This window comes from Eucalyptus grandis, chromosome 4 (genome assembly GCF_016545825.1).
Source record: "Eucalyptus grandis isolate ANBG69807.140 chromosome 4, ASM1654582v1, whole genome shotgun sequence".
NCBI classification, from domain to species: Eukaryota; Viridiplantae; Streptophyta; class Magnoliopsida; order Myrtales; family Myrtaceae; genus Eucalyptus; species Eucalyptus grandis.
Window position 1 is genome coordinate 7057004 of NC_052615.1, and position 24075 is coordinate 7081078.

A 24075-nucleotide genomic window follows, 5' to 3' on the forward strand; every position below is an offset into this window, starting at 1 on the left:
TTCTGACTATTGAAAGTGATTTGTTTCAACCCATTACTTGTTAGTAACTCTTCTCTATATTATAGTTTTATTTCGTGGACTTTTGTAACCCTTCAGCAATAAACAAACCGAATGCAAAAAGAGCTTTGCTCAGGTGACACACCCGCCCTTCCCTGTTAATCATTTCTCTTATACCAGTTTCGCATCATGAGGCATTCACAAGGTGAACAGTGCATCCCTCTCGACAAAAAGGTCGGGCGAGGTGATCCAAAACAAGATGAAACAAGAGTGCGATAAATTGACAGATTTCAATCAACCGATTTCAGGACGGAGGAAATGAATTCTTTTAAATATACATCTCTGTAGCTCCACATTTCTTGAGAGAAACTAATTCACAATTGAACAGGAAAACAACAAAAATTATCAGGAACAAAACTTTAATCGGATGAGCGGGCGCCAAAAAACTTACGCAACGTGGACCCACAATTTTCTTGATAGTAGAACTAACGAATGATGGGTGACTCGGGATGTAATTCTATAAGGCCACCCTCACAAACTATTAAAGCAATCACCTTTTTCCTCTATGACATGCCATATTTCCAGGGTTGAATTCACACTATCATTTTCCATTTCCGTAGCAGCATCCCAGGCAATTCGCCTGAAGAATTGTTAGCGCCATCTTTTTCCCACATGCTTATTCGCTTCTTCTATTGTGTTGTGTCGCCTCCAGCAGCTAAACTTTATCGGTTTTTGTGTTTGTTCAGGCCTGTATAGTGTGGAGAGACTTGAGCACAATTTGGAAATATAAGAAAAACTGCATAAGATTGACTCACATGGGCAGATCTATTACATTGCTAAGATGAGACTACTCTTTGGACATATCAAATGGTTTAATCCTACAGCCTTCACTAAAGATCAGACCCCAATATATCTTGTTTGTTTCCCTCTCTATGCAATAATATTAATGGAGAAGCGTAGCAAGAGCACTTACAGGTGTATGTGGGATCTGAAGAACAATGAAGGAAATGGAGTACAGAGCTACACTAATGCCTATGCCGGCAAGAAAATTGGACAGCAGCCTCTTATCATCTTTTGTCGGTACAAAAACTCCTTCAGTGTATTGGTCAATAAAAGATACGATGAGAAATCTGCAAAAGCAAGTCAAGTAAAAGAAAATTTCATATTGTTAGATCTATTTGAACAGTCAACTAAAGTTTTTCATGTTTGAGATTCAAAGGAGGCAGGCCCTACAAGAACATATATCGCAGATGTCAGCATAAAGTTCAGCATAGGATAGCCTGGGATGAGACAAAGAAGCCATTTAGGCTGTCCATTTGGCGTGTTCGATCTGCATAAGAAAACAAAAGAATTAGAAAGGCACCTAAAATGATGGAAGAGTGCAGAGGTACTTATATCTTTGGACACTTAGAAATTTCTACTCATGTAAACTCATAGTTTGCTTTCCTCAAACAGCCATGATAATTTTGTTAGTTGTGCAATTTTGTATTTGAATTCTTACTGTACTTTATCATGCAGTAGTAGCTTCCATAAACCACAATAGATTCTGTCTCAAGTTTATGACGCAATGAAAAGATAGAAGCATTTACAAGATCAAAGCCACAGAAACAAATGCCCAGAAAATTCTAAGCATACAGAGAGTGCACTCGGCAATGGACAGAAAATGACACTACACACCTCAACCAGATGTGGAACTGGGAAATATACGTCTCCAATGTAACCTTGCCAAGCCACCTATAAAAACAAAAAATGCAATTAGAAAGGAACAATAGAAGTGTCATGTGTGCACAGACTTCATCCTTCGTTTGTCCAGATTAAGAGATAAGTTGAACATACGCAAGGAGAGTCAACGAATAATTCCGGAGGTGCTGAGTGAAATTTCGCAAGCAAATGTATACCCTGAAAGCAAACAGATATTAGAGCATGATAGAGAATAAACGGAAAGACTTGTAAACTCTGGAGAGAGTAAAAGAATGGCAACTCGACACCCACGTGATAGGAATCCAGGATGTGTAAGGGTGAAGCTTGTTGTATGACACTTTGTCCAGTCTGTAGATATACTCATACCACAGGTAACCCACCTAAAAGTTAACTGCATTAGTCAACTGACCAAAAACTAAAGCTGTGGGAAAAGGAGCAGCACAACATGAATCCAGCTTTAACTTGGAAATATCAACAAATAGCAGCTAGGATCCTAGGATGCAGCAGTGAATAAGATAATTCAACTCACAAACAAGGCAACTGCAACGATGCCCGATTTTATTGTGACCTTTCTCTTGTTTTCCATTTCCTCCAGTTTCTCCATCCATCTCTCAACCTAAATTGATTAAAAGAGCTTCAAGTCTGAAACTTCCAAAAGAATGAGACCTAGCAACCTAAAAATGTAAACAGGCATTACCGTTGGATGGTAATAGGCATATATCATGCCAATGATCCAAATGTAACGATCAAGTCCAGATCTAAAATGCCACTCATGCAATCGAGGCAGATCAGGTTTTGCTGGATCAGTATATCCTGGCAACAACAGAAACGGCATGGAGCTATCAAACAGTCAAGGAGGGAAAGGGCGATTAACATTCAATAACTCAGACAGACTCTGCTCAAGATGTAAGAAATGCATGACGAAAGCCAGAGTAATGCGAATGCATAAAGATAATTGTATTAAGTCTAGAAAAAGAACATTCTGTCATAAGACTTTTTGGATAACCATTTTCAGGGCAGCCTATGGTTCTTTAAAGATCCTTTGATGCAATCCATATATTAAAAAGTCCCTCCACTAATAACAATGAGAACCTACAGCAAGCATACTGGTAAAGAAGGTAAAAAGGTTTGCACCAATTATAATAAAAACCTAATTCAGTCCCTAGTAATATTACTTCATTTCCAACACGAAGATTAAGAGAACATCTGTCACTGTCCAAATGTTAGCATTTCCAGCTAGAGAACTCTGAAGTGTGTTATCTCAACAATATTCCCGACAGAGGCAAAAAGAAGTCAATAGAAGTCTTTGGTACCAACCTAATAGAAATGCCAATGGGCCCCAGAGAATTTCGAAAACCCCTGGAATCTCCCACATCAATATAACCACCAGAAAGCAAGCAAATATCTTCGCAATCATCACCGATCTTATCTCATTATACTGGTTTAGAATACCCAAGGCTCCATAAACCATAAGAGTGAAAAGTGTGTGCATAGGGCAGATGTAGTACAGCATGTAGTCATTGTTGAGAACAATGCAGCAAAATATCACGAAGAAGTTTAGTCGCCACATCATCTGCACGAAATTGATGATAATTCACAAACATGTCAGAGTTCAGTAGACTAAAAGCAGTTAAGCAAGTCAAGGCAGTACAAAGATTAAAGCTAAGCAATGATGACCTGAGCGAAACGAGCAAGACTGAAATCCTTCCTAATGTAATAATAGGAAAAATTGCCAAATCCCGTCATCCAAACATATGCAGCAATAAATACACGGATCGCGTTGTAAATTTCTGCTGCTGCAAAGTAGTGATAAATCAAAAAGAGAACCTGCAAAACACAAACAAAACAGGCATGCAGCATTAAAATAATGCCTCAGCTTCCTTCAGGTGACAAAAAAAAAAAAAAAACCAAAGAAAAGAGAAAATCGAGTGCCCTCGACAATGCCAAAAAACAAAGGCGCGTATAGGTTGACTGACGAACTATGCATAAAACCCGAACATTGGCCTGGTTTACAAAGCCAACCCAGATCTGAAGTGCATGAAAGTCCATTAACAGATATCAAGAATGAAAGAGCATATTTTGAGCTAAGAATTACTAGATGACATACTTCTTTACTTATCACAAATCGCGACCTTTTCCAGTGCAAGCTTACCTCCACTTGGCAAATAATTCAGCAAAAGTAACGATAGCATAGTTAGGACTGTACCATCTTTATTTATTTATACAAGTTCCAGATTGTACTGTTTCTATTTATTTAGTACCGAAAACTATGCTTCATCTAACTCTGACTCAGAGATAATAAACCTGCAAGAAAACTTGCCTGCATCCATCCTTTCCATTCCTCAGTCTGATGCCTATTAAGGTAAAGAATGGATTTTCCAGAAAATGCCGACTTGTCACTATGCTTCTTCAGGGAGGCCATCAGTGCTACTATGATGAGAAGAGCATAGAGAAAGATGAAAAGGTCCCTATTGTAACTCTGTCCAAGGAAAATAACAATATCAGCTGAGCAAGTACATGACACCATTCTACAAGTAACAGTTCAAAAAATAAGAGACAACAATACGACTCCCATTGGATATTTCAGGGCAAAAAGTCATCCAGCAGTGCCCTAATTTTGCTAGTTAATAAAAATGTCAACTGAATGCTACCAAAATACATGAGGAATGTTTCATTCGACTCCTCAAGAAATATAAAACAAATTATGCAACTCTTTCTAAAATCACAGTGGCTGGACAGAAGTACAACTTCAAAGGGTAGCAAAATCCACTATTAGCTCTAAAGATAATAATATAGCAATAGAAAGCAGAAAAATCACTACCTTAGTAGAATCTCCCAATATATTTGTTCGATCACAGATGTAGAAGTAGATTAATACTGCTCCAAACTCAGACCTATACAATGTGCACACTTGTAAGAAGATGCCAAGAGAGTAATTGCTCCCAAATCAATGTAATCATTAGATCACAGATAAATAATTAGGGCGATACTGTTCCAAACTCAGACCCATACAATGTGTACTCATAAGAAGATGCCAAGAAAGTAATTGTTCCCAGATCAAAAACAATATTTCACTTACATTGCTCTAAGAGTTGCTCGGTTCTCTAGCAAGAAAGAGTCATCCATTGTCAAAAACCTAAAAAGGTTCAGAAGCTATATGGTAAGTAAAAGACCTAATAAATGGGGACTCCATGAGAACACAGCATAATAAAATAAGCACCTGATCAAATTCGTTTTAATGGATGAACTATGAAACTTTGCAGAGGCTGACTTGGCAAGGCCTCCTTCCAAAAGAACAGCTCGATCATCTTCCTTGGCAGTACCATTTCCCAATTCCACCAAATTATTGTCTGAGTGGCTATAGCCAAGAAGCGAATTGTTCAACACCAAAAGCAATTCGATAGTTCATTGAATGAATTTAATAAAATTTCAATATCAGCTCATATCAGTATCATTTGCTAGAACTATATCCCGCTTCCTGTTTCCATCAGAACTGCACAAAGGCATGAGCATGTGCCCACACGCATCTCCTCATAGTAGTATCAGAGATATTTCAGACATATCCCCATAGCAGTTCTAGAGAAATCACCTGTTATGTGCATGCACATCCAAAATTGTCACAAAAATCTACATTGACCCATGAGATGTGTGCAACTCCTACTATTAAATCTTGAGATCTAACAGCTTGGTCAGAAACAGTCACCCTAGTAAATCCAAAGAGAACTTTGGAAGGAAATGAGTCTCAATATTATGTGCCCCTGTGTCCTTGCAGTAACCGAGTGTTAACATGCTATTCTAACTTCCCTGTTCTTTAGGTAGATGGCTATTTGAATAGCCATTCCTATTCCTCTTTCTCTAAATATATCTTAAATTTAAACTATATTTACCAAAATCAACTATCAAGAAAATTGTTTTGTAACTGAGTTGCCATTCCCTGCTTCTTTGTGAATTGCTTTTACTGGTAAAAGACAAGAAAGGGGAAAAGCTTATTCTGCATTAATTTATCTTTTCAGGGTTCTAAGAATAATGGAGATTTGGGCATACTCTTAAGGGGAAAAAGTGAAACTATTGAAAGGACAACTTGCTGGTTTTAGGATTTGGACATCTTACATTAATATTTCAACTAACATTAAAACTGTAAAACAATATAGTTGGTGATCATGACGACTATCCAGTATACTATACATAATAAAGATTGGAGCCTTGTCTCTGAGCTAATAACCAAACACACTGCCTTTCATACCCCGGAAGGATCCTACCATTGTAATTGACTTTCCAACTGTCAAGATTCAAAGAATCTTCTTAACCCCTTTCCAATATCACCTCTCTCCCATCTCAACAACTTTTCTGGTAAAATACGAGCAAACTATTTGAAGTCACAATGATTTAGTTTTGAATGCTCACAGGTGAAAGTCTCTTCCTCTTTGTTTAACCAAAACTGGTGAAGGTCTCATTGAAGACTTCTTTTTCAAGAAAAACTAGGGCAGGGAGGAAACTTAATGAAATGAATAACATGTCAGCTTGAATTTTGGAAGACAACCCAATCGTTAGTCGTATGCAATCAACCTTAAGAAAGAGTTGTCATGATGATATTGAAAAACTTACACTTTAGAAACCGAAGCGGACTTCCTGAACTCCAGCACTTCCGAATATATCCAGGCAATAAATACTGGGATGATGCCAAGTAAAAAGGACACCTGCAGCATGATAACAATTGCTTTCATCAGTGAAACAGGTGTTTTTCTGCAATGCACTAAACTATTAACTATAAATGCATATATATGCCGTGCATGTACAAATGCTGGCTAGATATTTCATTAAAAAGAAGTTTGAATAAATAGTCCTCGTTCATGCAAGCAGAATCCTCACTGGGTCCTCAAGTAATTGACAAAACCTATAATGTAAATTCTTATGAAGGCAAACCTGTTAAACTACATCCACGTCTACACTAAGCAGCTCTGAAATCTGCTAACAATCTGCTATAGATGAATCTGGCACTAGGAATGGAAACCAATACTTGGTAGTAGATATATGAATGTCTCATGATGCTGAAAAATTAGAGGAACGTAGCAAACATAAACGAACAAAGTGAATGAAAAAAAGGTTAAATCTCGATACAAAACAACTGGCAGAGCCCCAAGACAAGAGGAGGAGAAACGTCGCACATATCATCCTTAAGCATATGTAATAAAGTATACACTCCGTGGCAGCACCGCACTAGAATACACTAGAAATGGTATCGAGACACTTCCAGATCAGAAACAGTGCAAAACTGCTCCTAACTTAAACAAATCACACACAATTTCAGAGAAGAAGCCTCATATTCCCCCCAACACATGGAAAACAACACCAAATTATAGCAAGAACTCCATCTTTCATCGGGTTGATGCGGTGCGTGTTTCTGTGACGATAACAGCAACACGCTGTCCTGCCCAATTTAAAAAAGAAAAAACTTGGGGACGTGTGATCATTTCAAGCGGCATGCTACGGATTGGCGATGCTCAGCGAATCACACGCCATTCCCCCGATCACGGAGGGAAACCAAAAAAACCAGAAAGCCTATCGACGCAGCATCAGCGTCCAAGCTCTGCGCGGATCACGTGCGCGGCACCGATCCGTTCAAACGCCGCCAGCAAACGAACCCCACCGCATCAACAGATCACAACAAAAGAAGCCCCCGCGAAATCCCGCACAGATCGAGGACTAGAGGAAATCGGCCGCGACACTCGCGTTCCGCAAGGATTCACTCCACACTCAGCTCCCGCCGACAAGAAAACGGCCGGCATTGTCGCCCGAATCGAAGCGCGAAAAGAAACCGCTACCTGTCCAGCCGTGATCGGCCCGGAGACCACCATCCTTCCCGGACCGGATCGAATCGGCACCACCGCCGGCAGGATCGACCGGTGGTCCTGCTCCTGCTCCTACTCGACGCGGCCAAAGGGCAGTAGAGCACGGCGAATCGCAGATCCGAGAGGATGGAGATGGTCAGCAGATGATTATATAGGAGCGACGATGCGGGCCGCGGGGGTGGTGGGGGAGGGATGGCGAGATTCCAACGAATCGGGGGAAGGGAAGAGGGGGGAATGGGAGATTGCTTGGAAGGAATGAGAAGGTTTGGGGGAGACGTCACTGTCGGCCGCTCACCGTCGGTTCGGACGTGTGCGGGAGTGATGGATGATGGGGTGGGGGTAGCGGTGGTCGTGGTGCGTGGGGAGTGGTTGGGGGCCTTCTCCGTCGTTGCACTGCTCTTTTCATTTAACCAGAAAAAAATAATCAAAATAAAATAAAATTATATATATATATATATATAGATATATATATGGGGGAGCCGGTGAAACTACCAAACGTATTAATCATATTTCTTATTACCCGATTAGGTATTGGTTTTATTAATCGGAATAAGGACGTAAATGGTCCATGTATTTTGGCCCTAGTCCATGTATTTTGGCCCGATGTGGTTGTTGAACTTTCAGGGTATGTTCGATTTAGTCTTTGAATTATGTGAAATGCCCGATGTGGCCCTTCTAGAGTCAAGTTCAAGACAATATTGAACATTTTTATATAATCTAGAGACTATATCGAATATGTATCAAAAGTCCATAGATTACATTGAATAATTCAAAAATCTATGAATCACATTAAACAATTCGAAAATGTATGGACAATATTAAATAAATTAAAGGTTCAAGGATCACATTGCACATTAAGCCAAACTCGATTTAATATACAATGTGACCATTGAAATAACTATATGAAAATGTCCAATATTATCTTTCTATTGAGTCAAGTTCAAGACAATATTGAACGACTAAATCAAACACATCCCAAAAGTTTATTGATCATATTAAACAATTTAAAAGTTTAGAGACAACGTTACTCATTGAATTAAAGTTCATAAACTACATTGAACAAATTAAAAATTTAAGGATCACATTGTCCGTTTTCTCTTATTTATTTTGAAGGACGCTATGATTGTTATTAATTAGTAATTAATATGGAAATTTTTTATTCCCTCGTGGATCTATTTTTTAAGAGGTGGCCGGATCGCTTACGCGATTGAAAATTTCGTGCAAATTGACCTTTTATTCGTGTTATAATGATTGAATAGATATTGATTTTTGTATGTGTACATACCGAAAAGGACATGATGAATTCATTCATTTACATGTTTGACACTTGCTAAGAGAATCTTTCGTACGTTGGCGTTCGCGTAATTAAATTAGCGTAGGTGCATCTACCTTCTATGGCGATGCTTCCAAATTCAATTATATCGAGTGTTCGTTCATTTATGGGGAAACTGATGAAATCTTTTGACTGAAAATTAGGGTTAGCTTAGCTTTCCTTTGCCAAATTAACGGTTCTTTATAATTACCAAAATAATGCAAATTTTTTCATTCTTAAAAACACATGATATGTGTGCTATTATAAAAGGAAACTAGGACCTCCTCCTTCTAAGAGATTTAAACTATTATTTTCTCCTTCCTCTTATATCTGTAACTATTCATTTCATTAATATTGGATCCATGGGCAAATCCGTTAGTTAATAGTAATGATTTGTCTCTCCTATGGTTCAATCTTTTCCTGTCTACAACAATTTTCGTAAGAAGATGCAAATCTTGAAAATCGTTCTATCTTTCCAAATCTATATACACAACTTCATCGCAATATTCCTCTCTCTATCTAAATATGTATTTAGTAAGAATGAATTATTTCAAAATAGATACAAATTCCACCCGACATTTGGAATATACTCTATTGAGACCGCCTCCCAATTTTGGAACATGGGAATTACCATGTATACTCTAAAACTAACCTTAAAACCAAACATGCAATTCCAAGGTCCATTCCGGAACTGACCAATTACTTTTTGTGTTTGATTTTTTGGTTCACTTTTAGTCAAGCAACAACAAAAATTTCCTTTCATATTTATAGAATTTCATCAATAAGACTCCCCATCCCAAAAAACCATTTATAATTAAAGTAATCTATCATAACTAGCAACAGAAATCGTATTACGTTATCATGTAAAGTAAACTGAAGGGATTGATTCAAGAGTAAACTAGAAACATGAGTAAAAGAGTAGTGATGAGTTAATTTGAGGTTTTTATATTGGATTTCTCCTGCAATGAATAAACATATACGTTGTAAATGGATTCTAATAGATATATTTCTTCCACCTGCATTAGAGTAAGTTAAAAACTAATTATAGTTATGGAAGAACACATTGAATAAGAATAGTAATGATGTGACATTCCTAATTCTAAAAGTTTGATACTATGAAAGTATGAAAATTGCTGCAATGATCCATAAATACTAGTAGTTTTAGGGTTATGTCAATCCGGTTGGATTTGGTACTCCGATTCCTAGTTCGATTCTCTAGCTCCCAATCTGGTTATTTGATTACGATTCCTAGTTCGGTTTGATTCCTACTCTGAAAGTGGACTGCATAGTACCGATTTAAAAAAAAATTAAAATCGGAAACTATATTGATAAGTCTTGGAATTGAGAATTGGACCAATTTTTAGGATTGGTTCAGTCCGGTTGACAATTTACGTGCGACATCCATTCTCACCTTTAGTATTTAATGAAATATTTCTTTCCAATGTCAATATCTTATGTACACACAACATGCATGCGCATTTACTATCTTTTTAAAACCAAACCAAATGTCATATGAATTTTTTGAGTTGAATTTCTCTAACAAAGTTGGTTGTGAAGACGATAGTTCATCTGCTCATAGTTTAACAATTCTTCTTATTCTTGTTATTGAATAGTACATTTTACCTAAGCCTGAACTTTTAAATATATAATATCAGGAACTAAGCAATGCTCTTCTTTTTAACAATTCTCTTCTTTTTCAAGGTTATGATATTGGTTCATGTGAAAAGATTGCTCTTTAAAAAATAGTGTACGACATAGATGGTACTAAAAAGCAACTAAGCAATGCAATTTGGAATATCACAGGTCAAATATCAACAAACTCTTGTTTTTCTATAGTCCAGCAGGCACCAGTGTAGCCTGTAAAATAACTCACGAGCCTCATGAAATGATCAAATCATTTTGACCTATACAAGTGACCATAATCCAGAACAACTTACAGACATCAGGCAAGATTTACCTCCATATCCTAATCTGAATATCTCCTGACTGCCAACTAATCCCGTCAATCCAAGAGAGTTAGTATTGGTGAACTCAAATCGATAAAAGTTGTGATTTTTGAGTTCTAGAACATCGCTCTCTCAAGTACAAATACCCAAAAAAAAAATCACTGATGATGCAGAATCATGAAGTATTAAATATCATGAGTTGTTTTCAAACCATCATGATATGATGCTCCAACCAGCAATTAATAGCGTTGTCTTCAATGTTAGATGCTTGACGGGCCACAGACATCTATGGTCACATCCTACATCAACATTGGCCAAGAAAATCCTTCATAAACATGAGAAGTGAACTCGTTCAAAAGTCAAATATTTGACCAATGTCAGTGACCCATCTTTCTACCTCAAATGCCAAAAATCTATCTCTATCTAGAATTTAAAGGTAATTCTAATTGAGATATATACCATTGGTAGAATATCTTGACTATATACAAAACTTCTTGAAGCATTTTCCCCTTTTTGATTAGCCCTTCATGTCGGTGTATTAAGGTTAATTTCATGACACATTTTTTTTTCCAATAATTTGAGTATTGGCACTACTAATCCCTATGGCTTTCAGTTTGTTTTATATCATCCTTTTGTTTTTGCCAATGTGATCTCTAAACTATATAATTTCTCATTAAAATAGGTCACCATTAAAAAAAAAAAAAAAACTAATGGAAATGTTGTCAAGTTGTTATTTGTTGACGTCTTATCCGACATGTCTTTCAAAAGCTAAAAGAAAAAAAAAAAAACAAACTAACATATTTTGAAAATTTAATAAATAAAATAAATACATAAAGTATTGAGAAAGGAAAATTAACAAAGAAGAAAAACTTTCGATTGCTATGGCAGCCATGGTGTTGTGGTAACGATTAGGATAGGGTCACCGGGGTCGCATGACCTTAAAGATTGGCAAGCCCTATCATCCTTGGCTGAGGCAATTGGGTCATTAGAGGTTGGCTTCCCAAGTTGTCTATCTCTCACTATGGTTTGAGGATATTTTTCAAGTTTTTAATAATTTGGTCCACTAAGCATAAAAAGAATCCATGTCATCACCTGTTTGTCCAGCCACAGCTAACGTGGCACTGATGTGACGATTCACATCAGCATTTTTGTACCTTTAACAGATGACTAACTTGACTAAATAAATAAATAAATAAATCATCTAGAGACCACATTATAAAAATCGAAAGGGCTAGCGGGGCCAGAATCTCCCAACTTCATAACATATTGAATACGCACCGTAATCCCTATTCTGATAATTAGTCATGTTTGCACCCAAATAAAATAGTTTTAGGATCGATGACAACCTTAGCTCGGAATTTGATGTGATAAGGAGCCCCTAACCACAAATATGAGAAATGAATGTAGCCCAACCGCTCTAAAATGCAGTCATTGGCATGTCGAGTGGTGTGAAAAATAAATTGAGCCTTGAATTTGAATTGGTCGTCAAGAAAGATACAAAGGTCAAGTCCATTAGTCAAAGAAACCTTGCTTGGTACAATAAGCAAAAGTTTAGTACATCACACTCAATTCCGGTTCCCTCCCACCTAATCACGAGATGAAGTGCTACTGAAGAAACCATCCTGTTAAATTGCCATTAAAGAGATCTTATGAACAGCTCATGTAACGTGAACGATAATTAATGTAAAATGACTTGTGTGGACTTTAGAATCGATAGTGTGACCACTATTTCTTTATGTGTCCCCTTCAGCTGTGCATTGATAGTGAATAATAGCAAATATTAGAGAAAATTAACCGATTAGTCTTAAATATATTGGTCCTCCTACGTGGCACATCACCATGTTAGCGATTTTCAAGTGAGAATCAACGGAAATGAGTACATTGAAATTTCACACAAATATTTTTCACTAAATTGGCAAATTTGAAAAATTTAGAACTGAATTGACATTCGTACAATATGTTTATGACTCATTAGATATTTTTTCCCCAATTTTTTACCATGGTACTATGCACTTATTGGGGAATCCAAATTTTTTATTTGAAAAACATTAAAATATGTAATTTGGAGATCATCAAGCATCTCGACATAGACCAACCTCTATCCTAAAAGAATTTCAATTAAGTTTTATCAAGCTCAATCAAGGATAATTCAGGGACACGAACGTAGAGACTTGACTACCTTGAGGTCCGAGAAACACTCTATAATCCTTATTAACCAATTAAGTCTCAGTCTTTGGCCCGTGTAAATGACTCTAACTTGTTGAAGTTTGCACGCAGTTATCAGAATTATAATGAGTGACCTTCTTTCTCGGTAACTCTTAGGCTGTACATGATAAAATTTCTACTTCTTTATTTCTTTGTTTCTATATTAGAAGTTTGGTTTGGGCAAACAGTTTAACGCAATTTGATTTTTCTATTTCTAGAACAGATTTATATTCCATAAATTGATTTGAAAAAAAAATCAAAAACTAAAATTTTTAACTTTTTAGAAATTGAAAAATCAATTTCTGACCAAAAATCAATTTTTGTTCCAGAAATTTTGTCATGCACACCCTTAATACCCCAATTAACTAGGCTAACTTGAGGATTGGTATGACAAAATTAACATTGTACGTGTCTCCGCAAAAGTTTTTAGGAAGCTGCATTTCTTTTGTTCTTTAATTTTTTGCGACTATATATATATATATATATTGAAATCTACAGATGCGACAAGCGAAGGAAGAAAAATGGGGAAATGTACGTTTCGCATGTTTCAGGGTCTTGTCTTATCATCATTGTACAAAATGCACTTAACAGTCATTTTTGATGTTACAATAACATAAACAGGTTTGCATTCATGGTTTGTACTCACAATTCCCTTCCATATAATTTGGTCCCCCGACTTTCTTATGCCACCAACTCTCTTTTTTATTGCGCAAAAAGTCCCTTCGTCATCAACTGCCATTAACATTTTTCAACCATTAGCGTAGCAATCAGCATGTTAAGACAAAGAGGTTACCGTCACCACTTTCCAACTGTCGCGTAGCAATTCGCATGTTAAATTGAGAGAACGAGAGAGAGATCAAATGAGAGATACTTGACCTCGGACATGTCTCCTTTCATGTCGGACAACAATTGTAATTTTAGCATCACTGTCTCCGGTATGGCATGCTGGTGGCGAAGGCACCCTTGGCCGGGACAGTCGTTGCCTCTCTCCCTCTAGTAGCACCGTGTCGCGGCGGCTTTTGCAACTCTAATCGCCGTGAGAAATAGAATTGACGATGAGGATCAAGTTGCCGTACTCATCTGATTAGCAATGATATTTGGGGCTCCAAAACATGTTTTTGGACATTTTAAGGGTCAGCAAATTGGAATTGCATTAATTTGCGGGCCAAAAGTTGAATTTCATCTCAGGCTCAGCCAGAACGAACTGGCCCATACCAGTAACGCAAGGCCTAGTAAGAGGCTTGTTGGGCTCAGCCGATTCCCTAACCCTGCAGGCAGCGGGCTTATACAATCGTGGTTTTGTCGTTTCAAAGATTATTACTTCTTTATAGGCCTAAAAATGGGGAAAAACGAAAATTATATATATTCCGGATATCAACAATTTAGAATATCCGCTCACGGTTGTTTGGGGTCTTAAGTGGGACGCCGGGGATGGTGGGTCCTCTCGCTTACGTGTCTCCCTAGATTTACTCGCCGGCTGCAGACTGTACGGGATTCTTGGGTAAAAAAAAAAATGAGTTTGTGAAAAATGAATTTAGTATCAACAGCTAGCTACGTCTATACTTTTGCCGAGCCTGCTTGATGTTTCATTTTTTTTTCCCTTCAGTATGTTCTCCTGCTTTTTTCTTTAATTGAAAATATGCCCCTCAAGAAGTTGCTACTTGTAGAACAAACACGAGCTCAAAAAGAAAGAAGAAGTCTGGAAAGAACAAACTTCGAGCGTATCGAAATGGGAGTCAACTGATGATGATGTGGAAGCATCCGCCCTCTACAGAACCGGAAGAAGAGGATGTACTGAAGAAATTGACCTTGGTGGAACATTCAAAGGAAAGATCATTTTGACTGAGAAAAATTAAGTTTGGAAATCATGTCATGTCAATTAGATATGTTGATAGGTTCGAACTTAAATTCTTTTTTAGCAATTTTCTCAATTAAAGATATTAGTAATTTTTGTCATTCTATTTCACTTATTGAATTTTACTGTTACGAAAAAAGAAATCATACTTTTGAGCACGGACCAATAAAATTAGGGTCACGCTTTTCTTACTCATTCTCAAGCTAATACTCTCTCTTTTATGGTGTTTTGACTGTATTGTCACCCAAGGATCCTCCTTTCAGGCTATGATTCCAATTAAATGTGGAGCCCAATTTGTGGCCCACTTTTTATTTGATTCTTTCTTTTTCTTCTTATCTCTCTATTCTCTTTTTTCGCTTGTTTCATCGACAGTTGCTAGGCATCTCGAAAATTTCACTATTGGATAAGGCAACTGGCGGTGAAAATCCTCCTTAATATGGCAAGGATGGAAGAGGCGGGGTGGAGTGGTTGAGTTCGAGCCGAGCTCGGTTTGCTTGGTGGGGATGGCTCAGAACTTCATCGAGGAGAGCAACAAGAAGTAAGAATGTCTAGTGACCACTGACAATTTCTAAACAAGAAGCTAACAATATTCAACCCAATTCAGTTCTTCTAACCATACACCTTCTCATCCTAACCATGCATGGCAATGTTAGAGTTCTATAACTCTCCCACGGAACCTCAAACGCCATAGCAGTGAACATAGCATCACCGTCCATCCACCACAAGAACTCAATCTCCTGATGTGACCACAATGGTTTCCTAATCAAGGGCAATTTAGCCTGAAACATAGCACTCTTCGCATCTAAGAGTGCCCTATTGTGAAATATCTCAATACATGCAACCTACATTAATCCATCTTATTCTTAATCAATTTTAACAAACATTGATCATTGTGGGGTTCCTCACACAACTTTACAGATGAACCTATGACGAGCAAAACACTAACGCTTATTAGGCCTGATGATGTTGGAATAATTTAGGTGTTCCTCAGCCACTCAACTCTCTACTCGTCCTACTCGGATATCCTCGGGCTGAGACTGTTTAGCTTTGCTTAGGTCCCGTTTCTCGTCTTTGCTTTCCTTGACAAGGATCTTCCATATATCGAATGTCTTGTAGCTATTTGACGTGACTGAATAGACTCGGACGGAGCCAACAACAAAGCGCACTCGATGAGGACCTCCTTGAGGATGAGATGGGGCTCCATGTGCTTCCATGAGTAAAAGTGGTCGCGGTTGGTCGTTAAAGTCCCGCTCCGACATGCCAAACTTGCCTGCACTAGCGGTTCCGCAAAGGATGATGACGATCATAGGAGGGTCACTCATGCCACACCTCCAGCCAGATCTGGTAGCTTCGGCAAACTCCCAAGTAGAGGTGGCAAATGGGTTGAATGTGGGTTATGAAGTTGTAATGAGCCATAACCCACATTCGACCCATTTTAAGTTCATTTTAAGATCCAGCGAGGCCGAGGCCTCGCCGACACCGGCGAGGCTTGACCTCGTCGACGACTAGCGAGGCTCGAGCTCACCGGCGTCGGGCAGGGCCTCGACCTCACCAGATTTGGCGAGATCAAGCCTCGCCCGACACCAGCGAGCTCGAGTCTCGCCAAATTTGGCATGGCTCGGCCTCGCCGACGATCGGGCGAGGCTCGAGCTCGCTAGATCGGCGAGATCGAGCCCCACCCGATGTCGGCGAGCTCGAGCCTCGCCAAATCCGGCATGGCTCGGCCTCGCCAGATCCGGCATGGCTCGACCTCGCTGACGACCGGCGAGGCTCAAGACTCGCTAGATTTGGCGAGGCTTGAGCTCACCATCGTTGGGCGGGGGCCTTGGCCTCGCCGAATCGGTGAGATCGAGCCCCGCTTGATGTTAGCTAGCTTGATCTCGCCTATGGCCGGTTGTCGGTCGTCGTCATGGCCGGCGGCCGGCCGAAGAAGAAGAAAAATAAAATAATAATAATAATTATTATTAAAAATTGAAAATGATATTTTAAAAAATAAAAAATTATATTTTTAAAATAAAAATTAAAAATTATATTTGTAAAATAAAAATAATTAAAATAAAATTTTTAAAATAAATTTTATTATATTTTTAAAATAAAAATTATTTAAAAATATTTTTTAAAAATATATTTAAAAAATTAAAAATTCGATTTTTTTAAATATTTTAAAAAAAATTATTAAAATTTTCCATTAAATTTGTATAGCATAAAAATATTTAAATAATACGGGTCGGTCGGATATGGGTCGGGTCAGATATGGGTCATTAGATTTACACTACAAGAATATGGGTCAAAACGGGTTAAATGGGTCAAATATGGGTCGATCCATTTTCAACCAAACTCATACCCGACCCCACCCACCCATTTGCTACCCCTACTCCCAAGCTCTTGTCAAGCATCCTCACGCGTCTGAGATTCGGGATTAGTGTGACTAGAGCTAATGCGGAAATTGCAGACCAAGTAAGGATGAAAGTTTCAAGATCTAGAAGTGAATGACATTGCAGGTCGAGGCCACAGGGGTCGGTGAGGCGGCAGAGCAAGCTATAGAAACTTCAAGGTCAGGAGTGCAATGAAGGACGTAGGCAGAGAAGGCAACGAGGAAGAAGAGGATGACACATAAGAAAGAGAGAGAATGAGGTCAAAATGAGCCCCATTTAACTTGAATGATGGTCGGGGTATAATCTGCTAAAAATGGGTCCCACGAGGGACAATATGATCAAAACATTGTGATGTCCTGTGTATTAGCCAAGGAAGAAGCAGAAAAAGCAAGACTTATATTAAATTTCATATTCATCTAAAAATTTAAGCTTTTAAATATTAGGCCATTTCTTATATAAAAAAGATTTGGTCCCACCAAATTTCACATCCTACTAAAGTAAAAGGTCTTAAGTTCAAATCTTTTCAAATCCCTTATTTGCCTCCTCATTTCATGTTTAGTACCACGCCAATGTCTAGCCTAAATGTAAGTAAGAGTATTAAAATACATAACTTTTGTTTTCATAACAGTTGGTTGTTGTTCCATAAAATCTTACAATCAAAGTAAAAAAATCATTTTAGATAAACCTACTCGAACTAAGAAACCTATCCGGATTGGATTTCCTTTACGAGCTCAAACTCAAGCCATACTTCCAACAATATTCATGCCAACTTTGAAAGTTGGATCATGTTAATTCTTTCCAGGTTGAGTTACTTTTCTTGGGGGGCAAAATTGAGATTTCACAGAAGTAGATAAGAAAAATTTGCATAACTATGGCAACGACTTGGCTTATGTCTAGTCATCTTGACTTAATACAAGATTAACAAACCTTAAATTCCGTAACGAGAGGAGGTCATATTCATTTTTAATTTCGTGATGTTTCCTAGGTACCTACTTTGGTCAATAGTACAATAAATGTATTCACGCTGACCTTGTCCTCTTGACTTGATCAGAAAATATGAGAATGATGAGCTATGCATGAGTCTCACATAGATCATTCATTACCTCAGAAGTCACGCATACGATGTGGTATAGTTAATTTGTATAATGGATCATCAATGTAATTAGTTAACAAGATCAATTCCCCCCCTCTCTACACTAATATGCGATATTCTATGGCATAATTGTCCAAATAGTTCTAAAACTATTATACATTAATCAATTCAGTCCTAAAACTTTTCAGTTTGACCAATTTATTCCTAAATTCTTTGACAATTTGCCAACGTAGTTTTTCAGGGAAAAAATTGCTAGAAATCATCGACATACTTATTTTTAAAATTTTTCTGGAATTTTTTTTGTATAAATTTCTTTTCTTTTTCACTGTTCATCTCCTCAAAAGGGCCGATAGGGATCGCCAGGGCTTCGGCAATGGCTGGTAGTGGGGGCAAGGGTTATGGCCCTCGCCGAGGCCCTGGAAACCCCCAACTAGCCTTTCCGGGAAGATAAACAATGAAAAATGAAAGATAAGTAAAGAAATGAATCAAATTAATCATTAAAAAAATGTAAAAATCATTCATGTTAGCATTGTTCGTGCTATGTTGGACAGTTAGTGGCCAAGTCAGCAATTTCCGACCAACAATGGCTGGAAGGACTACATTTAAAGCAATTGAAAGGTTTAAAATTAAATTTGATCAAATTAAAAAGTTTATGACTGAATTGACTATTATACAATAGGTTTAGGACTTTATAGACAATTTTCCCTCAAACACATACATATAACCTTATTCAATTCTGCAGCCTCTCAATAAATTGTTCCTTGGCATTATTGCAAGTTACAATAGTTTATATAAATTTACATTAAATGCATGTGACCATGATATGTACTGGTATGAGAAATTACTCTCCCAATATTTATTTATAGACACATACAAAACCCTAATTAACAGAAGTCTTAACCTACTACATGGGATTTCAGTCACATATACTAATAGAGAATTGGCACAAACGGGGCTTAGAATATGCACATTTGTACTTGTAAAATGAGTATTCATATGGAAGATACAAATTCAAATTTGAATGAAAAGCCAATACTGCTTCTTTCAAGACTTCGTACTGTGTAAATTTAGTACAAAAATGATAACAATACCTACTCGATTCTCGTTCTCATTTGATTACCTTAACCCGAAATCGTTTTCTTACATTCTGGCCAAAACATGTGTGGCAGAATCTTTACAAATTTCATTATCTACATGTATAAAGAGCACGTTCGTGTCGAGTTTCTATAAATTTCAATATCAAGTGCCTGATATTTATGTGGTAGATCCGGTATACGAATCAAAACATCTTCAGCCTAAAGTAATATTAGGAGGCATGCCAACTGCCCATATAGATTTTTTTTTTGACAGAAAACACGCTTATATATTGATTAGAGATGAAAATTACATCCTGCAGCTGAAGCATCCGAAAATAACAAATCCAGTAGGTCCGGCGGAAGAGAAAGATTGAAGTTTTGGGCCGGATGAGCTAATCTGGCTTTGGTGGTCGGCCACTAGGTTAGCAGAGCGACGGCAATGTTGCAAAGAGAGGAGAGGAAATTGGGAAAGCCAAAATAGGGTTTCGTCAATGACTGGCCTCTGCTCCCATGGCGGCAGACGAAGACCCTTCACGATCTCAACTAGTTGAAGGCAGTCTGTATGAAGATCGATGGGGATGTTGTGGAATCCGCGATGATAGAGATGTTGGAGAGACAAATTCAACGCCTGAAGCTCCGATTCAAAAGGTGAAGTTGCTGGAAAACATCTTGAGTAAATGTCAGTAAGTTTTCCCTGATCATCACGACAAATACTGGCCATAGATCCTTCTAACTTGTTTTGTTGATAACTCCCGTCGATATTACATCTGAGGACGCCCTTTGACGGAGGTTGCCAAAGCTGATCGAGTGGAACAGAGTCAAGGCCAGATCCGATGCTCGATCGATGGGTACCTGCAGTGGAAGACTGATATGCTGAGAGTTGAGCCAGAGCCGATTCCACTACCATGGAGGGATTCAGACGTTGATTCCGAAAAATAAAATGGTTCCTTTTCTTCCAGATCTGCCAAAAGATGGTGGCAACTACCGCAAGGTCGGGAGAGGAATCAAGTAACAGTACATTGTTAATTAGCCACTGAACCACATTGGGAACGGACGCTGTAGAGTAGGATAAAGCTAGCTGTGAGTGGGACCAAATGGAATTCGTCCATGAACACTGAAGAAGTAAATGTTCAATTGTTTCAGGAACAGAGGTGCAGCAAATTGGACAGAAGGGGTCTTGAACAATTTGACAGTTGAAAAGATTAGCTCGGGTTGCAAGGGCATTCTGGCAGACAGACCAGAGGAAGCTTCGGATCTTTGGAAGAGTCTTCATCGACCATAGTTTCCGCCAGAGAGTCTGATTATTCTGGTAAGAAGTTGAACCCTGTGATGCATGTAATTGGCTGTCTGATTTTACCATTGCATAATAGTTGCTTTTAACCGAGTATGTGCCGGTCGTTGTAGCTGACCATATAAGTCTATCTTCAGAAAATAGTGGTCTGATAGGTACTGACAGTATTTCTTGAACCACTTGTGCATCAAAAAATTCCCGAATTAGTGGTATCTGCCAGGTTTGGGTATCCTGATCTATGATATCTGCCACTCTTACTGGTTCTGATTGAGCTATAGGTCCGTAGATAGGGCCCATAGGTAACCAAAGCCGATCTCCCGAATACGAATAGAAGCCCCATTCCCAACCGACTAGCGTAGATTAGGTAGAATAGATTCCCTTCCATGTAGGATGCTCCGCCATCCCCAGGACAGCCTATTTCCTCGAACAGTCGACAAAAAATCAGTAGATCGAAAATACAAGGCTTTAAATAAAGATCCCCATAGTGAATCAGGAGCAGTTAACATTCGCCAGGCCTGTTTTCCCAAAAGTGCCTTGTTCAAAGAGAGAAGATCACGGAATCCCATTCCCCCTTGAAGTTTCTGAGTTTTCAAAACATCCCACCGCTTCCAATATACCCCTCCCTTCTGCTGATTAGTACGCCACCAGAATCTCGCTATGCACTTCTCAATAGATGAACAAATAGAAATAGGCAACTGAAAAATCATCATCGCATACTGAGGAATAGCCTGAATAACAGATTTGATTAGGATTTCCTTCCCCCCCTTAGAAATGAACTTCTCCTTTCATCCCTCAAGCTTAGCATTAACTCGGGCAATAATCCATGAGAACATTTCTTTCCTTGACCTGCCCCAATCTGACGGTAGGCCTAGATACTTTCCAGTCCTTTGTAGAATAGGAACCCGAAGCTCTTCAGCCATATTTTGCTGTAAAGTAATAGGGCAGTTCTTGGAAAAGATAAGGCCAGACTTGTTACGATTAATTAACTGACCAGTAGCCACACAATAAAGGTTTAAAATGTTTGCTAAATTGTGGCATTCTGAAGTAGTACCAGCTAAAAAGAATATGGCGTCGTCAGCAAAAAATAAGTGCGATAATGTAGGACACCATCGATTCAACCGCAAGCCTTTAAGGTGCCCAAAACTGATAGCTTGAGTAATTAACAGTGATAAACAGTCCGTTACAAGGATAAATAGATAAGGGGAAATGGGATCACCTTGTCATAGACCTCGAGTTGGAGAGAAATAGGGTAGGATTTCACCATTGAATTTCACACCGAGTGAGGAGGTAGTAACACATAACATAATCCAATCTACCCATCTTGGATGGAAACCAAGCTTAAGGAGGTAATCTCGTAAGAAATCCCATTCAATTCTGTCGTAGGCTTTTTTCATGTTTGTTTTCAAAATAGCACTAAAAGTCTTGGTAGTGTGGTGCGTACGGAAATGATGAAGGACTTCTTGTACAATTATGATATTATCTTGGATCTGGCGGTCTTGGACAAACGCTGATTGTTCTTTAGAAATTAGAGTAGGCAATAAAGGTTTGAGGCGATTAGCAAGCACTTTGGATATAACTTTGTATGCAAAGTTGCATAAACTTATGGGATGGTATTGATCCAATGTTTCAGGCTGGGAAATTTTGGGAATGAGGGTAAGGATAGTTTGATTGAGACCGGGAGGCATTTCGTTAAATAGCATGAACTTTTGGACTAATTCAAACATGCTATATTTAACTGTTTCCCAATGCTCCTGATAAAACAGACCTGTTAATCCATCTGGGCCCGGAGCTTTGGTGGCTGCCATTTGGAAGGTAGCCTGGCGAACCTCCTCAAAGGTGAGATCAGCTGTTAGCTTATGATTCATCTTCGGTGTTACAACTGTCCTGCATTGGTCGAGGAGCGGGAGATAGTCTCGAGATCCCTCTGAAGTATAGAGCCTGGAAAAATAGGAGAGAGTCATCAGCTGAAGTCCTGGTAAGTCTCGTATCCACTGCTGATTTTCGTCTTGTAAAATGGTTATACGGTTCCTTTGGCGGCGCTGTATAGTTGACGCATGAAAGAAACGAGTATTCTTATCTCCCCATTTGAGCCATTTAATTCGAGAGCGTAAGGCCCAATATTGTTCCTCCCTTTGCCAGACTTGTCGTATTTCATCTTTTAAAAGCAAGACCTATTTCTTATCAACAGGAGAAGTCTGATTAATGAGATGTTTTAATTTGTCCTGCAGGGTAAGTAGATGTTGGTGCCCATTGGAGAATTTCCGACGGCTCCATCTTTGAAGTGCAACTGTCACATTACCGACATTTCGGGTAAAATCAGTATATTGTGATTCAGCTAATTTCCATACTTCTGAAATAAGTTTGCTACATTCAGGGTCATCAGTCCAGAAGGCCTAAAAAACAAAGGACCTACTCACTTTAGGGCGAATTGGTGATGTGTCAAGCACCAGGGGGCAATGGTCAGAACCCACTGGCGGCAGAGCAAGAACTTCAGCTACAGGAAACATAAATCGCCAGTTCATCGAACATACCATCCGATCCAACTTTGCTTTGACCAGCTCCTCGCCATCTCGATTGTTCAACCAGGTAAATTTACAACATTTACCTTCTAATTCAGTGAAAGCACAATCATCTAAATAGTGCGGAATGATTGCATTCGATGTTGCAATGCAGGTCGTTTACCAATCTTCTCCCAAAGGGTAAAGTACATCGTTGAAGTCCCCCACACAGAGCCAAGGCAAAGTATTGTGGGAATAAATGTGCCGAAGATCATCCCATACCACCTGGTGTTGTTGGAAATCAGTTGGAGCATGAAGAAAGGTAAGACGAATTGTCCGTCGATGCTGGCCTAAATCACAATTCATGTCTAACCAATATTGTGTAGCTGTGATTACCCTTAAAGAGATGGGATCATTCCAGAATGCTGCTAAGCCGCCCGCCAGACCCACTGGATCAACAAAATAGGAATGAGAAAAGGTTAGGATGTGTTGCACCTGCTTCAGCTTTACTGCAGAATTTTTAATCTCCATAAGTAGTATTACGTCGGGCTTTTCTACGGTTGTCATTACCAGTAGGGCTCGAACTGTCAGGAGATTGCCCAAACCCTGACAGTTCCAACAGATGAGCTTCATTTGTGAACTGGTGGCTATTTAGGGCCAGCCACCAGAGCCCGATCTGCAGTCTCCGTTGCGAGGAAAACAGGTGCATCCAGCAAATTCAGGTTAGAAGGTTCCTCCATGATAATATGCTTAGATTCATATGGATTGTATCTTCTTTGTTTTTTAGTTGATCCAAGAAGGGGTTTCGAGCGAGGATTAATTAGTTTCCTGGATGTTTTGCTATCCATAGGTGAGGATTGTACACCTTTTAGCTTTT

General features: G+C 38.7%; 1 protein-coding gene across 1 annotated transcript; it reads right to left on the reverse strand.

The window, feature by feature from the left end:
- Positions 1-259: 259 nt before the first annotated feature.
- Positions 260-7748, reverse strand: LOC120292884 (protein REDUCED WALL ACETYLATION 1). The gene is made up of 16 exons (XM_039311421.1): positions 7521-7748; positions 6304-6395; positions 4919-5056; positions 4778-4834; positions 4520-4592; positions 4019-4177; positions 3376-3525; positions 3016-3271; positions 2396-2511; positions 2228-2314; positions 1990-2078; positions 1834-1896; positions 1675-1731; positions 1231-1327; positions 971-1127; positions 260-745 (listed from the first exon to the last, which is right to left on the reverse strand). Exons 1-15 carry the CDS (start codon positions 7551-7553, stop codon positions 1104-1106), a joined length of 1491 nt encoding a protein of 496 aa, XP_039167355.1. The 5' UTR covers positions 7554-7748; the 3' UTR covers positions 260-745; positions 971-1103.
- Positions 7749-24075: the final 16327 nt, after the last annotated feature.